Genomic DNA, 14,333 nt, shown 5'->3' on the forward strand with positions numbered 1-14,333 from the left:
TTCTTTTATCCCAAAACTTGAACAGGAGCCACTCGCCCTGGCCCTGGCAGAGAGACAGGCACGTCGGTGGAATTCCGCTTCAGCAGTAAATCCCGTCTCTGTTCTCTTTTCATTTTTCGTCCCTGCGCCCGGGCCTGGAATCCATCTTCAACATCTCTCCACCCCCGCATCCAGGCGCTTAGACCCTCCAATACAATCTCACCATCATGGTCACGGTCCCCGCTTATCTCATTTAAGTCACGATCATTTCTGGCCTCGGGCGTACGACCCCATCTCGTGCGCTTAGATCTGACCTGAACAAGATGATGGTTCCTCTCTTTTTCCTTCTGGCTATCTCGCATCATGATTGTTATTCCTTCAATCCAATTTTGAAGGCCTTGAATTGTTCCTTGGATTCCTTCTAACTCAACAGCGTCTTCTACTAAGTCCCCACGTCTATAATTATTAGCACAACACATCACAGAAACAAAAAAGCACAGGCAAACAAAAGCACAACACCAGAATCAGAACCAAAACCACAAATACAACCAAATTGAACAAAACAAAACTACAGTTTTACCCATTCGGGCATTTGGGGGCGGAGGAAATACTCACAATTCATCAACCTCATCCCCAAGCTCACCAATAACCCTCCTATACCCCCTCTCCCTCTCCTCCCAAATTTCTTGAATCCTAACACTCTCCTCCCTTCTCCTCGATATCTGCCCATTCAAAAAACTCACCTCCCCCAATAATCCATCTAAAGATGTCACTATCTTCGTTTCTTTGAGTAATTGGGTTTTAACAAGCCAGTCGGGCTCTTCGAGCTCCGAAGCTGACCGATCGCCTAGGAGGGATTTTGTGCGATAACTTGTTCTTCTTCTTCGAGTGGGATCGTCATCGGGATTATAGGCGTTCAAGGTCGATTTGGATGTGGGTTTGGGTATTGAAAGTGAATGGTGTTCTGCTGGATCTGGTGTTGGAGTTGGAGTTGGGTTTGGATCACGTAGGATTGATTCTATCGCGTCCAGATGATGGTGGATTCTTGGGCTGGAGTTGTGGTCTTTGCTATCTGGGCCTAGGGAGGTGGAGGCTAGATTTGCTAGAGCTGTGAGGCGATCTTGCCATGGTATTTGTGTTCGCGATCGCGATTGCGATTGCGATTGTGATTGCGTGGCTGAGGCTGGGGTTGTTGTGTGTGTGGGACTGTCCTCGTGCTCGTGTGCATGCGCAATTGGGATATATTCTTCGTTTTGGACTTGGATTTGATCCATTGTATTGGCGTTTGTGTTTGTGCTTTTCATTATCGAGTTGAGACTTGTGGAGGGTACATTCTCAAATGCGCAAGGTGTGGCTGGGGATCTGCATGAGATCCGAGAGTATCGGGGAATTGTGTTATCGATAACCGATAACCGATAAGATGTCCCTGCGCTTAACCCTTTTCGGAGTGACTATGATCATGGAAGAAATAATCCACGGCTAAACTGTTAAACGTCAACATGGAACGGGACATCCAAAAACACATGCCACAGCCATAAGCAGATGTCCACCGGATTCATCAACAGCCATGGCTAGAACAGACCCCGAACTAAATGAATTCTTAAGTCCATTTAAAATAGAAATCGACAAACTCTACAACTTATCTTCCCGTCTATCCACTACATACCGCGAACTAGCGGCCAGTTCGTCAGAGCAGTTCTTCCCCATTGCCACCACTCGCTTACCCACTGGTCGCGAGAAGGGACGCTATCTAGCTGTTTATCTGGGACTGTTTTATCTCCGCGTGGCATTTATCGAACTACTTGGCGAGGAACAAGTAGGGAAACACTCCCATGTTCGCCGGACGTTGGAGAAAGCGTGGCCTATTGAGAACCGCCTGCGCAGGGACCAGGCGGATTCTCTTTTCTCATGGATAGGAGATTGTATTGCTGAAGTTATTCATGATGACTTGGCAAACTCGAAAGATGCCCCTACGGAGATTACAGCGGGAATTTCTTTTTGTTTCCCTATTAAGTAATATGCCTCGTTACCTTACTCGGATAAAGGGAATATTATTTACTAACGCTGAAATCAGACAAGAGCACCTCAACGAGGCTATCCTAATGCCAACGGGGAAAGGATTTACCATAAAATCCTCCCTCAATCTCCGCGAGGCACTACTTAATGGATACGAGTGCCATACCCGGCGTTCGGAAGACGACCACCTAGCCGAAGCACCCGCCAAGCGACAGAAGAGATACTGTCTCCCCAAATTAAAGCTCACAGTCATGACTAACGATACAGTTTCCACATTCGCATCTATAGCATACTCTATTCGCGCTCTGCCCAATACCCGCGTCGTGATGGGCCTCATCGTAGGCGCAGGATGTAACTCCGCAGTTCCCATGAAATTGAACGATCTGCAAGAATCAAAAGTCAAACATATCCGAGAGAAAGACCCAGATGCACAGGAAACTATCGTGTCGACGGAATGGACGCTCCGAGGCGCAAGTGGTCCTTTAACGGAGCTGGAAATTGCTACGAAATGGGATGCGGAGCTGGAAGCACACTCTAATAGACCTGGCTTTCAGCCGTTGGAATATATGATTGGGGGGAGGTATATTGGGGAGTTGGTTCGGATTGTATCCTATCATTGGTTTTGTGATGTTAAGGGTGTTGAGAGCTCGAAGATGCCGGTTAAGCTTGTTGATGAATATACTTTGACTACTGAGTTTTTGTCGTTGGTTGTGGCGGCGAGTTCTTCGGATGATAGACTTGCGAAGGAAATGGGTGAACAACTTCCTGCTCGGGAGGATAGTGATTGGGAATGGACGGCTGAATTTGCGGGGGATTTGCGCTGTATTGCGGCTGCGGTACAGAATCGAGGCGCAGCTTTAATTGCGGCGGCAACGGTTGGTCTTCTTGCCTGTACACGCGAGATTCAGCTCCAAAATAAAGATTCACCGGACACAGCTGAAGATAAATTGAAGAAACCGGCACCACAGCAAGATGGCAATGTGACGGAATTGGGATCATCAAAACCCGGCTGGCAGAATGGGCCTGAGGAACTTGTTGTTGCGGTTTCTGGTGGTGTGATACATCATTATCCGCACTATAAGGAGAATATACAGCGGTATATTGATCGATTGATTATTAATGCTGGTCCTCAGAGTGAAGGGAAAAGTATATTTCTTCGAGAGGCTAATGATGGGGGTATAATTGGTGTGGGTGTTCTTGCTGGTACGATTGCTGATGAGATAGAGGGGATTATTGGGTCGACGATGCAGGATCAACAAAGAACTTCGGAGAATGAGCAGGAGAACTGTACAGACATCAAGGATGCTCAAAGCATGTATTAAGAAATAAATAAATATTGACAATCAATTGATACGAACTGCACAACGTCCATTAGAAAAATTCTAAGATTCCGAAGAAAAGTACTAACAACAAGCTTGGATGTGTTCTATATGCGATTCTTAACGTCATTGCCATTAGTTATCAATGGGGTATTATGCAATCAAAAGATCTTGAGTATATACATTCGCTAATTCAAAATATTGAGACTAAACAACCTCCATTCTTGGTCGCACCTCACTTTGCCCCTGAGTATTCCGCTGCTGCTTCTCATCGGCAGTCAATTCACTCTGCGCATTCTTGATCCTCACAAATAACATCGCAATGATCAGTCCAACAATAGCAAGCCCCGACTGGAACCAGAAAACAGCCTTATAGCTTTCACGTTCTCCATACTGCTTAGTCTGAGTCTCAACTATATCCGCAAAGCCGAGCATAATCGCAATACCCATATGCATGGTACAATAAGGGAGTGCACCGGCAATGCCCTGTTTAGACTTCGGAATCATAGTCGTGATGAAAATATTGGCGATGTTGAACGAGATATCGATCGCGATGGTGCCGCATATCATGGCAGGGAATACATAGGCCCAGTAGTTACCTCCAATTGGGATGACTGCAAATAGGAGACCTGATCCGACATATCCGAGACATGAAATTATTATGAGAATTGTGCCGGATACCTTGTGGAGGATGAATCCGCCTGTCATGGAGAGAATTAGGCCACCAACAGCCATGGGAACTGTCCAGGCGACTATTTGGAGGGGACTTGCGCCCATGAATTCGGACATACTAGTAATGCATTGTTAGTGTCTGGTACAGACCTACCTTGGGGATTGGAATAGTCAGACTTACTATAGAACTCCGTAGAGAAGGAATATGCCCAAGCTTCCGTAAAGAAAAACCAATGCAATCAGAAGCGGTTTCATATACTTAGTATGAAAGACATCGCCTGGTAGCAACGGATTATGAACAACCCAGCCCTCAACATATGCAAAGGCAGCCAAAGATATGACTCCTAGACACAGGAACACTGGAATATATGGTGTTCCCCATCCATTAGGAGCATATGAGGCATCCGCAATAGCAAAAACCAAAAATGTAGCCCCAACAATGGACAAGACAAGCCCAGCCCAATCCATCCGAATCCCAAGTTGTCTTTTTTCTGCATAATCTTTCGGCACCGAGAATATAGCCGACACACCCATAATAGCTGAAAGAATGGCTCCAATAAAGAAATACCATCTCCAAGTAAGGTATTGTCCAGCGATACCAGAGACGAAGAATCCCAAAAAAAACCCCAAAGCAGCGCAAGCGCCATATAAAGCGAAGACGAGGTTCTTTCGTGGTCCTGGTCTGTATGTGCTGCCTAGGATCATCATCCCGGATGGAAGTAAGGCACCAAATGCTAGACCTTGACATGCACGGAAGAAAATCAACATTAGCCATGTTTGAGAGAATCCGGCGATGATTGAGGAGATACAGAGCCAGATGGCGCCGGCGTTGTAGACTAGGTATCCGCCGTACATGTCGGTGAGACGTCCGAATATTAGCAGTGTGGCGCAAATGACGAGCGAGAGCGCTGTTGTCGGCCATATTGTTGATGCAGTTGGGATGTGTAACTCTTCCACGAGAATGGGTGTTAATACGTTCGATCCGGTGATGTAGAACTCCTATAGATAGATAGTGGGATTAGCTTCAATGGATTCAGTCTAGGTAGATTGAACTTGAATTATATGTATCAAATCACTTACAGCCAATATTTGACTCATAACAATTGAGAAACAGAAACATATCTCTGAGAAAAGACTTGAAAAAATCTTGGGCCTTTCTCTTCCCAATTTCTCCATGTCGAACTCCATGTTAGATGCCAGTGGCTGCTCTATATCAGCCTTAGGCTGCACTTGGGGCAAGCCAAGTGTGGCGGATGCCGAGAGGGTGTCAGGCGACATGATCCATAAGAAACTCAAATAATGAGGATGAGGAGTACTTAATTAGCAACATTAAAGCACAGTCAGTAGAAGGCAAACGTTTATATAGCAATGTTGACCCAGAGTACAAAGAAGAGATTGAAGATTGATAAGCGACTACTAGCTTCTACGATGGACTTCCTAAACAGGTGAATAAAATACATTGTGATCCTATCTAACCCGGAAGCGATATGGGTCGTAAAGGTCGTCAGAGGTACATCAGAATTTTGAGAATTCCCCATAGTCTCTGCCAACAGAAAAAGAGAACCAGTTAAATTGGTGGCTAAAGGCGCCAGCCAAGGCGATTCGGATGGCGCTAGACCGGATTTGGTAGTTGATGGTAGTGGGGCGGAGGCATCTAGGTTGGCCAATTGCGGGATCTCTTGCTTTCATCGCGTTATCAATGATCCGAGTGCTTTATCGGAATCGGGGTTATTCTTCTTCCGAGGGTCATCTGGATGTCAATCACATGACTCGTTATGTATAGATCTGCTTGCGGACATTCAGAACTTTTACTCATTTAATTAAGGATGAGAAGTGACAAAGGTTGAATGGAAGTTGGGATCTAGGATACATGAAACTACTCTGTATTGCCTAGTATAGGTACTACGGAGACCATAGCGGCCACCTGGGCAGTGGGAAATAACTTCCATCCTACTATATTAATATGTACCGCCTAGTACGCCTCTATCTGTACTGTAACTTGAAGCTCTGTATATTAGAAAAAAAACAAGTAGAAAGATAACTGGAAAGACGACTGGAAACATTGGAAAGACAAATAGAGAAATTTATTTACTGGCTACCTTAGATTATGCTGGTCAGTTAATGTACTAGTACTAATTAAAAAAAAGAAGAATTACTAGTATGTCTTACTAAGATAGCTAGTAGGTATAAATTTGAAGCTTCAAATTCCGAGGTTGTAACTCCCTGCCAGTGGATCATAACGACGACAGAGCCTTACGCCTACTACCACAAAATTCACTGTCTCAAGAAGCTTTCCAACTACTACTAGTAGTGGACGATAACCAAAACCATCAGGGCTTCGACGCTGCACGGGAGAACCTACGGGGCTTGTCGTTCTACAAGGGCCGGAAACTTCTCAAAGATTAGTATATTCGTTTCTACCCAAAATTCCTAAACAATCGAACACTTCGCCATCTGCCTTACGACGTGATGCAGCCAGTGATCGCGCCCCCAATTCCCTTCCACACCATAACTATAGACTTTGCCGTCGCGTCCCCGAGAGTCGATGGATTCAACTGCGTTCTCGTCATGACGCGTAAATTCAAGAAGCTAATAAAAAAATATTATTCCTGGCGCTGATTGATGGACCGGCCAAGACTGGGCTCACTCTGTAATTGGATACTGGTGGTCCGCAAACTGGGGTTTACCGACTATGATTTGAACTTGGTGATATCCAGAGCCCTGGGGGCTATACTAGTAAATAGGTGTTACTGTATTTCAAGTATTATACTAGTTTCTTGCCTAACAAAAGAAATCCGAATTTAAACAGATAACTGAAGCTTTGAATTCGAGAAAAGAAGATTCGAGTGCAATGATATCATATACTTAGTAATGTACACTCTGCGGAACTTGACTTTGTTGGATTAAAATCAACTTGAAGTCAACTTCAACCTTCCATAAGCATTGGTTGCCGCCTTATATTTTCTGAATCGGCCAACCCTTTTGTAGTCGTTTTCTCTATCTTTCCATTTATTACCCCCTATTGGGCTTTGTCGAACACAAATCCTGCCCCTGGAAATATATGAATTGTGGAATAGCTACGGGGAGCATTGTAAGCTATGAATACTACTACTATACTAGCATCTAGTGCACGATAGAAGTAAATTGAAGGTGAATGTGAAAAGGGTATTTCCGTGATAGAAATAAAAGGCTTCAAGTTGAAAACAAAACATTATCATATAAACGGTGTTATAGTGTGCTCACTCGCCGGGGTCTTCACCAATGCACCAACTCGGATGTTGAGATAAATTGATACTGAACACTGAAAATCATTATGCGGACTTACGAGTGATAAAAACTCCAAAGATCTTGGGTCAACCCGTCTGTCATCTGATTATTCATTTTTGTATCGTAATGCCAAGAAGGCGGAGCTCTAATTTTCCGAATCACAGTGAAACTGTGACAACGCTTGGCAGTCCATTTTCGCCGCGGAGACAAAATTCGTATGCGAGCATAAAACCCCCGCCCCGCCTGATTAGTGGGATCTCGTCTCCTTTTCGCTTGGTGGACAGAATGAACTCAATTCCAGACTGATATTTGACAGCAACTATCGGCTATGCACCTCAAGTGACCTGAAATGGGAATTTTAATTTCCACCCTTATGAGAACCGTTTCAACGTATGCCAAGCGGTATCAGCATGCTTGGCGCGGATGTCTTCTACATTGAAGAAAGGTATTGTTGCTCCATGGCTGTGTACCTGGACTTCGACGCTAAGTTTCAAATCCTCTCCACATGGACATCTTGTGGTGATGCATCTTTCGATGACTGTGGTTGGAGGAAGGTAGATGAATTGACCACGCCTTAACGGGCAATTTATCTCCGTGGACGGCGAAAACGGAATATGATTCAAAATGATCGACAAGTGATGCGTAAGAAATTTCGAAGGGTTGAGTCTGGAGATGAGATGTATAAAAGGGTCGAAAACTGTCCCCATATTTTTCAACTTCGAGCTTCACTTCCTACAACGGTTTTTATTGCCAGTGTCACTTAGTCTTCCTGTTCTAGGCGAATATCGCGCCATAATTCACAGTTTATGAGCCACTTCATACACATAGCTTCATACAGAACTAGGAAGTAACTTTTACCTTTTCGTGTTTTTCACCCAAGATGATTTTCAGCAAGCTTTCGACCGCCGTCGCCGTGAGCTGCTTGACCAGTCTCGCCTTGTCTGTCCCCACTCCAACTGCAGAGGAATTCAAAGTCCTCGACAAGCGCGCTTCTGCAAGCGATGCAGCTTTTGGATACGCCAGTCAGAACGGAGGCACAACCGGCGGTACTGGTGGGACCACCACTACCGTCTCCTCTTACGCCGCGTTCACCTCGGCGGTCTCAGGAGACAGCAAGAAGGTTGTATATGTCTCTGGTCCAATCTCCCAGACTGCGGACCAGGTGAAGATTGGGAGCAACACTAGCATTATTGGCAAAAGTTCTACTGCCATCCTGACTGGATTCGGCCTGTGAGTATCTTTCAATTTTTCAGATGGGATGCAGATACTGATTTTGATTACAGCCTTGTGAAGGAAGAGTCCAACGTGATTATTCGCAATCTGGGAGTCAAGAAAGTCCTCGCAGATAATGGAGATGCCATCGGTGTTCGTGAGTTGAAACCACAGTACCATTTCTACCGCAATGTATCTTCTCTCCATTAATACAAGTCGTCAGAATACTCCACCAACGTTTGGATTGACCACTGTGATGTTTCCTCCGACCTGGACCACGACAAAGATTATTACGATGGGCTAATTGATGTGAGTATCCTACCATTTTCAAAAGAGCTCGGCAACAAAGAAATTAAATTGACATTTGAAACTTTATGTACTCGCTAGCTCACCCACGCGGCTGACTATATAACCGTCTCCAATACTTTCCTCCACGATCACTGGAAGGCATCCCTCGTCGGTCACTCCGACAACAACGGCGACGAAGATACCGGCCATCTCCGAGTTACCTACGCCAACAACTATTGGTATAACATCAACTCTCGAACACCGTCTATCCGCTTTGGAACTGGTCATATCTACAACAGCTACTACCTTGATGTGAATGATGGCATCAACACTCGCGATGGTGCCCAGGTGCTAGTTGAGTCCAACGTCTTTGATGGCTCTGACAAGCCTCTCTATTCAACTGATGATGGCTATGCCGTTGCAAGGGATAATGACTTTGGCGATGGCGAGAATGAAGCTGAGGCTGGAACTCTCACTAGTGTCCCATACTCCTACACCTTGCTTGGATCTGCCAATGTCAAGGCTGCGGTCTACGGAACTGCTGGACAGACACTTACCTTTTGAGTGATGGATGATGAAACTGAAGGAGTAGGATCTTCCATGGCCAATATAGTGCGATTTCTACCTGACAATCGCTATCGTGAACTAGTTTCCTCTCTTTATCCATTTGTTGCCAAATCATATACAAAGTTGTGACAATTTCATTTTGCTGCTGATTATTGAAATGGAACCTGACTTGTATTCAAAAGTTTCCACTGTAAATGGTGAATCATGGGTAGGGAAGAATAATTTATTCAACGAGTACAAGTTTATAGGCGGTTGAGTCATCACCCTCCAGTTTTCGACTGACCACCTCGGGTAAAGGGGGGCGAATAAGAAGCGGGTAGGAGATAAGATGACTGGTTATGAGGATCTGAGACCACATTTAGTGCCAATTGCCCAAGTGCGGAAATCTTTGAGATATGCAGCGCTTGCGAACAGGGAGGCAAGTAAAAAGCTTCGTTTATTACCGTTCATATCGTGCCACAAACAAAAGAAAGCAAAAGACAGGTAAATATATTTCTCCTCAGTTCGCTTCATAATCTGACAAACACCTGAATTTACTTTGGTTTGAAATCATTTCCACGACAATGGAAGCTACTATAAACTTCCGGGGACCGGAGAAATCCAAAGAAATGCCCATAGCAATGAGAAACTACGACAAGAGTCTACAGGGAAGTGGAAAGCACGACATCGAGGAGGGTTTGACCTCCGAGCTGATATCCGCTGGCTCAGAGAACCTTCAACGAAAAGGAAGGAAATTCAGCTTCTCGCAGTTGGCGGTGCCATCGGAACGTGTAAGCGTCCCCCATTTAGGAAGAAACTGCATTCCCGGCTTATTTTCTCTATAGCTCTGTTCGTACAGATGGGCGCGAGCCTTCTAAGGGGTGGTCCAGCTGGTCTCTTCCTTGCGTTTGTCGTCTATGGAAGTGTGATATGGTGTGTCAATCAATGTTTGGTAAGTCTCTTATCTCGCCTAATACTTGCGATCTAAATAGTGAAAATATTTGCGTTGAGGCAGCTGAAATGGTCACTTATCTCCCGATCGCTTCCCCGTTTATTCGCCTGAGCGGATTCTGGGTCAATGATGCTTGGGGCTTTGCAATGGGATGGATCTATTTCTTCCTCATGGTTAGGTCCTATTTCATGGTGCCTCTCATCTGATGTTTCTTTCGCTAATTACTACAATTAACAGCTTTCGCTATTCCGTACGAAATCACAGCAATCAACGTCCTTCTAACCTACTGGACGGACAAGGTGCCAGTGGTCGCAGTAGTCATGATTTGCTTGGTGATTTATGCGTGAGTTATCTTTTCTCTCGTCAGGAAATCTTGATAAGCTAACTTTTGGCGCCCCAGAGTACTTAATAGACTCGCGGTCAGGTATTTTGGGGCCGCTGAGCTTTACTTGGCCATATTCAAGCTATTTCTCATGGTGGGTCTCATTTGACTTTCGTCACCATGGTCCATGGTTGGGAGGAACCCCAAAGTTCAAGTCAAATTAGGCAAGTATCGATACTAGTGAACCCGGCTAACTTATAACAAGAGCGCGGAATAAAAGCGCAGGGGGGGAAGCAAGCTCGGTTATCGTTAAGTTTAGACAACTCCAATATCCAGCAATTCTTCGTCTGATGCAAGGTACTGAATCATGAAATCTCTAGAATGAAAAGATAAATAGGCATAGACTTCAAACAGAATCATTTAAGAAAAGCCGATGTACTTCCTAGTAGTAAATACTAGTAGATGTTAGTACCCTAAAAAAATAGGACAAATAACAAACTGATATTTCTATAGACTTCGAGACAAGAGCAGATCCACCTCCAAGAATTCAGGGCCCAGAAGATCCTACGGGAGGTAATCTCGGAAAGTAGATGTTGCCCAACCGCTGAATAGAGCCGAGTGTTGGTACTAATTCTTAGCATTAAGCTAGTCCTCAGCTGAAATTGAGGCACAGAACTCATTTTATACCCCTCGGAAAACCACGGAGACAAACTACTTTAGCTTACCATCAAATAATTTTCTCCCCTGGGTACGCTATTTTCACTCAGACGGTATTCGCAAAAGTAACAATTTTAATTTTGTATCCACTATTTGTAGCATAATCGATAGCCCGGGGGCCGCTTTATCAACAGTGCTTAATATTCCTCTCGAGGCACTAGGTCTGGGTCACTTAAGGCCGCTCCCACTTTACTTATCTACTGTGCTCCCGTCTAAGGGGGACCGATATTTCTATAATTCTTCGAGGAAGACCATCTCTATCTGACAAGCGATTATGAGGTTCTTCTGTATACTTGCAGTTGTACTATGTCTAGTACAAAACTCCATGGCCAGTGCCCGTGCAGGTCCGTATCTGGTGAGTCTACAAGAGACAAAATATCTATTTTTGTGAGTCCTCGGTTTGACATTTAATCCTTAAAGGTGTCTATCTTTGGTGCGCATATTGTATGGATGTTATGTCCTTCGGTGTGGCGAACACCGAAATCGTAGCAGGCTGTAAAGGGAGTGCAAAAGATAAAAGTTGTCTCTTTGATGAATTTATCAACAAAATCAGAGCGATTCCAAAAGGGGGAGCGCCCAAGTTCAAAACCGATATAGGCCCTAATCTCCTTCCCGATCCTAAAGAGGCCGCTGCACAGCTGAGTAAAGCCAGGTTTACCGGTAGCACAGACGCACAGCGTCTTCTACCATATTCCTACAAAGAGACGGATAGAAACACTACTCCTACATTCAGTGAAGTCTTTGATAAGATTCTGGCAGCCATTAAAGCTTGTCGTAACGAGCTTAGGGACGAACTACTTGCAACTCAACTTTTGGGAGCTCGTGATTCTATGGCGTACAATCAGGAGGCCCGTGTGGCTGACCAACGTGAGTCAGCTATCAAAAGAATTGAACAAATATCTACAAGGAAAAGATTATAACTGGGTATGTACCACTGTAATGGAGCTTTTCATTTAGTCGTCATGAGAGTATTTACTAACTGTGTTACATGAAAGAATGTTGAAACATCCGCTGAGACTCTCCTGATGGCAGCACATATGAGAAAATAAACACTCAAGCAACTCTTGATGCCCATCCCGAAGTCAAAGCAGATGATCTGAGTCATACGATTTCCGCCTTCACCGCGGAATATAGTGAGATGAAGACCTACAAGAACCATTTCGCTGCCACTCAAGCGAGTCAAGGATATCAAAGTGTTCTTAATAGCGAGGCTCGTGAGTAATGTACTTTTTAGTATAATATTCCATTTCTCCCGGACAAAGAGGCTTGGATTGGTTCAGCACGTGAAGTGTCAGATGTATACATTGTCAAATAATAGCATTTCTTGTGGATTTTCTATAGGATATAACGCTGGGCCCTTTCGTTGCCCAATCTGTTTGCATTCATCTTGTATCGTGCAGTCCTTCCATAAGGATTGAGACCAGGCAGTATAGAGTCAAATAAACTACCTGGAGATATACAGGACTTTCCTTTTGGACCAGCACTGACAATCTCGTTTAGAAACTTGGCAGATTCAAAATGCAAAAATCTGCGAAATTCCAGGTCAGCGCCAGTAAGAAGTATAAATTCTTGACCGCAGTTGCAATACACTCACTTAAGGCCAGCATCTGCTTTGGGTACACTAGTCATGCACGAGTGAATAATGCGGCGTTGGTTCTACTATAATGTCAGTAATCCGGCCTAGCGTCAGTAATCCGGCATAGCAGTAAGACGAAATCCTTATGATGCTACTACCTTCCATCTAGCTTCACCGGAACTGAGGAGAAGGACGTTTAATTTATTGCAGATTTGCTCACTGCTGACAATCCACCGAGGTCGTTCGGCAGTAGCGGCGGATGCGCGATCGAATTATTTCCTTGGATGGTCAGCTTGGAACCCAATATGAGCATGAATTGTAGACTTCATGGGGCCTTTCATCCTTGGCGTACCTTGACTGCACGATCCGAGTTAACATAGTACTCAGTCAGAGGCCCAATCTTGACTCTAACGATTTCCCCGTGCTCTGCAGCCCATTTTTGAAGCAGAATATGCTGTGACGCTTGTTTGGCGTCTTTCACAAACTCGATCAAATTTCGCAAAATAGGGATGCCAGGGAGACTGGGCGGCAATGGAAGTTTTCCCCTTTCCAGGTATTTTTGCCATATACTGTATGTCAAAAACGCCACAATGCCTAGCACGAAAATGTGCGGCATGTGGGGAAGGATTACATCTGTGATCAGCATCTTTGGGACTAATTCTTGAGGTTGAAAGGTGAGATCGCATGTCTTGGTAGAAACAGACTGGGAAAATGAGCTCTTAAAAGGTCCGAAGCTTTGCACGACCACTCTCCACTCGGCTTACAGACATCGTCATGAGAATGATTTTGCGGGGATAAAGATAAAATTTAAGGAGATAGGGGTTTAGTGGAGTGAGGCCGATGTACAGCAGAACCGGCACAGCGGAGCACTCGGGACCTACAAAGTGGATGCGAAAGTTCCAACAACAAGGAAAATCCGGTGGGGAATACAAACGCCCAAAGCTGAGTTTAATAGCTTGGAAATCAAGGTGGAGATATTGAATATTCACAGTACAAATGGACACTATTCAAATTACGGTGACGTCATAGCCAGTGTTATATCCTTCCACCATGCGTGACACAGCCAGAATCTTCAGATTAGCGAGCAAATCACAATGATTTGATTTGGTTGATTGATCGATTGGTAGCCGCAACCCTGGAATTATGGCCAATGCAATATTTCCTGTACTTATTTTTTGGACTAGTGCCATTGCTTCGAATTTCTTGATTTGTGTCGGAACAGAAATGTACGCCCAATCAGGTCCGTGGAAGTTGTCTAAATTGCTATGCCCGTACACATAAGTATCGCTACGAGCATAAACCTCACTGATTTAACTTGTTCTAGCAGATCAGGTGACAGTTGTGCTGCTGATAAAACCAGATTCTATGCATGAAACCTGAATGGTATGGTTATAATGACCGTACTCGCTATCTTGCTTGATAGTATGTGTGAAATATGATAAGTTGAGATTATATTCATTATTAGAT

At 44.6% G+C, this 14,333-nt stretch overlaps 6 protein-coding genes across 6 annotated transcripts; 4 read left to right on the forward strand and 2 right to left on the reverse strand.

The window, feature by feature from the left end:
- Window positions 1–5: 5 nt before the first annotated feature.
- On the reverse strand, window positions 6–1,283 carry N7478_012546 (uncharacterized protein; the record flags this gene model as incomplete). Its single annotated transcript, XM_056928760.1, has 2 exons — window positions 6–435; window positions 595–1,283. 2 exons carry the CDS (start codon window positions 1,281–1,283, stop codon window positions 6–8), a joined length of 1,119 nt encoding a protein of 372 aa, XP_056773318.1.
- Window positions 1,284–1,546: 263 nt separating this feature from the next.
- N7478_012547 (hexokinase family protein) lies at window positions 1,547–3,317 on the forward strand (the record flags this gene model as incomplete). Its single annotated transcript, XM_056928761.1, has 2 exons — window positions 1,547–1,992; window positions 2,054–3,317. 2 exons carry the CDS (start codon window positions 1,547–1,549, stop codon window positions 3,315–3,317), a joined length of 1,710 nt encoding a protein of 569 aa, XP_056773319.1.
- Window positions 3,318–3,521: 204 nt separating this feature from the next.
- N7478_012548 (putative MFS multidrug transporter) lies at window positions 3,522–5,264 on the reverse strand (the record flags this gene model as incomplete). Its single annotated transcript, XM_056928762.1, has 3 exons — window positions 3,522–4,104; window positions 4,168–4,985; window positions 5,067–5,264. The coding sequence occupies 3 exons, from the start codon at window positions 5,262–5,264 to the stop codon at window positions 3,522–3,524; spliced, it is 1,599 nt and encodes a 532-aa protein (XP_056773320.1).
- A 2,869-nt stretch (window positions 5,265–8,133) lies between these two features.
- On the forward strand, window positions 8,134–9,317 carry N7478_012549 (pectate lyase family protein; the record flags this gene model as incomplete). Its single annotated transcript, XM_056928763.1, has 4 exons — window positions 8,134–8,483; window positions 8,537–8,622; window positions 8,689–8,774; window positions 8,853–9,317. 4 exons carry the CDS (start codon window positions 8,134–8,136, stop codon window positions 9,315–9,317), a joined length of 987 nt encoding a protein of 328 aa, XP_056773321.1.
- A 566-nt stretch (window positions 9,318–9,883) lies between these two features.
- Window positions 9,884–10,533, forward strand: N7478_012550 (uncharacterized protein; the record flags this gene model as incomplete). The annotated part of the gene is made up of 4 exons (XM_056928764.1): window positions 9,884–10,090; window positions 10,159–10,251; window positions 10,311–10,424; window positions 10,489–10,533. The coding sequence occupies 4 exons, from the start codon at window positions 9,884–9,886 to the stop codon at window positions 10,531–10,533; spliced, it is 459 nt and encodes a 152-aa protein (XP_056773322.1).
- Window positions 10,534–11,745: 1,212 nt separating this feature from the next.
- Window positions 11,746–12,512, forward strand: N7478_012551 (uncharacterized protein; the record flags this gene model as incomplete). Its single annotated transcript, XM_056928765.1, has 2 exons — window positions 11,746–12,157; window positions 12,307–12,512. 2 exons carry the CDS (start codon window positions 11,746–11,748, stop codon window positions 12,510–12,512), a joined length of 618 nt encoding a protein of 205 aa, XP_056773323.1.
- Between the last annotated feature and the right edge of the window lie 1,821 nt (window positions 12,513–14,333).

Source organism: Penicillium angulare (assembly GCF_028827245.1).
Source record: "Penicillium angulare strain IBT 27051 chromosome Unknown utg000011l_segment0_segment0, whole genome shotgun sequence".
Taxonomy (NCBI): domain Eukaryota; kingdom Fungi; phylum Ascomycota; class Eurotiomycetes; order Eurotiales; family Aspergillaceae; genus Penicillium; species Penicillium angulare.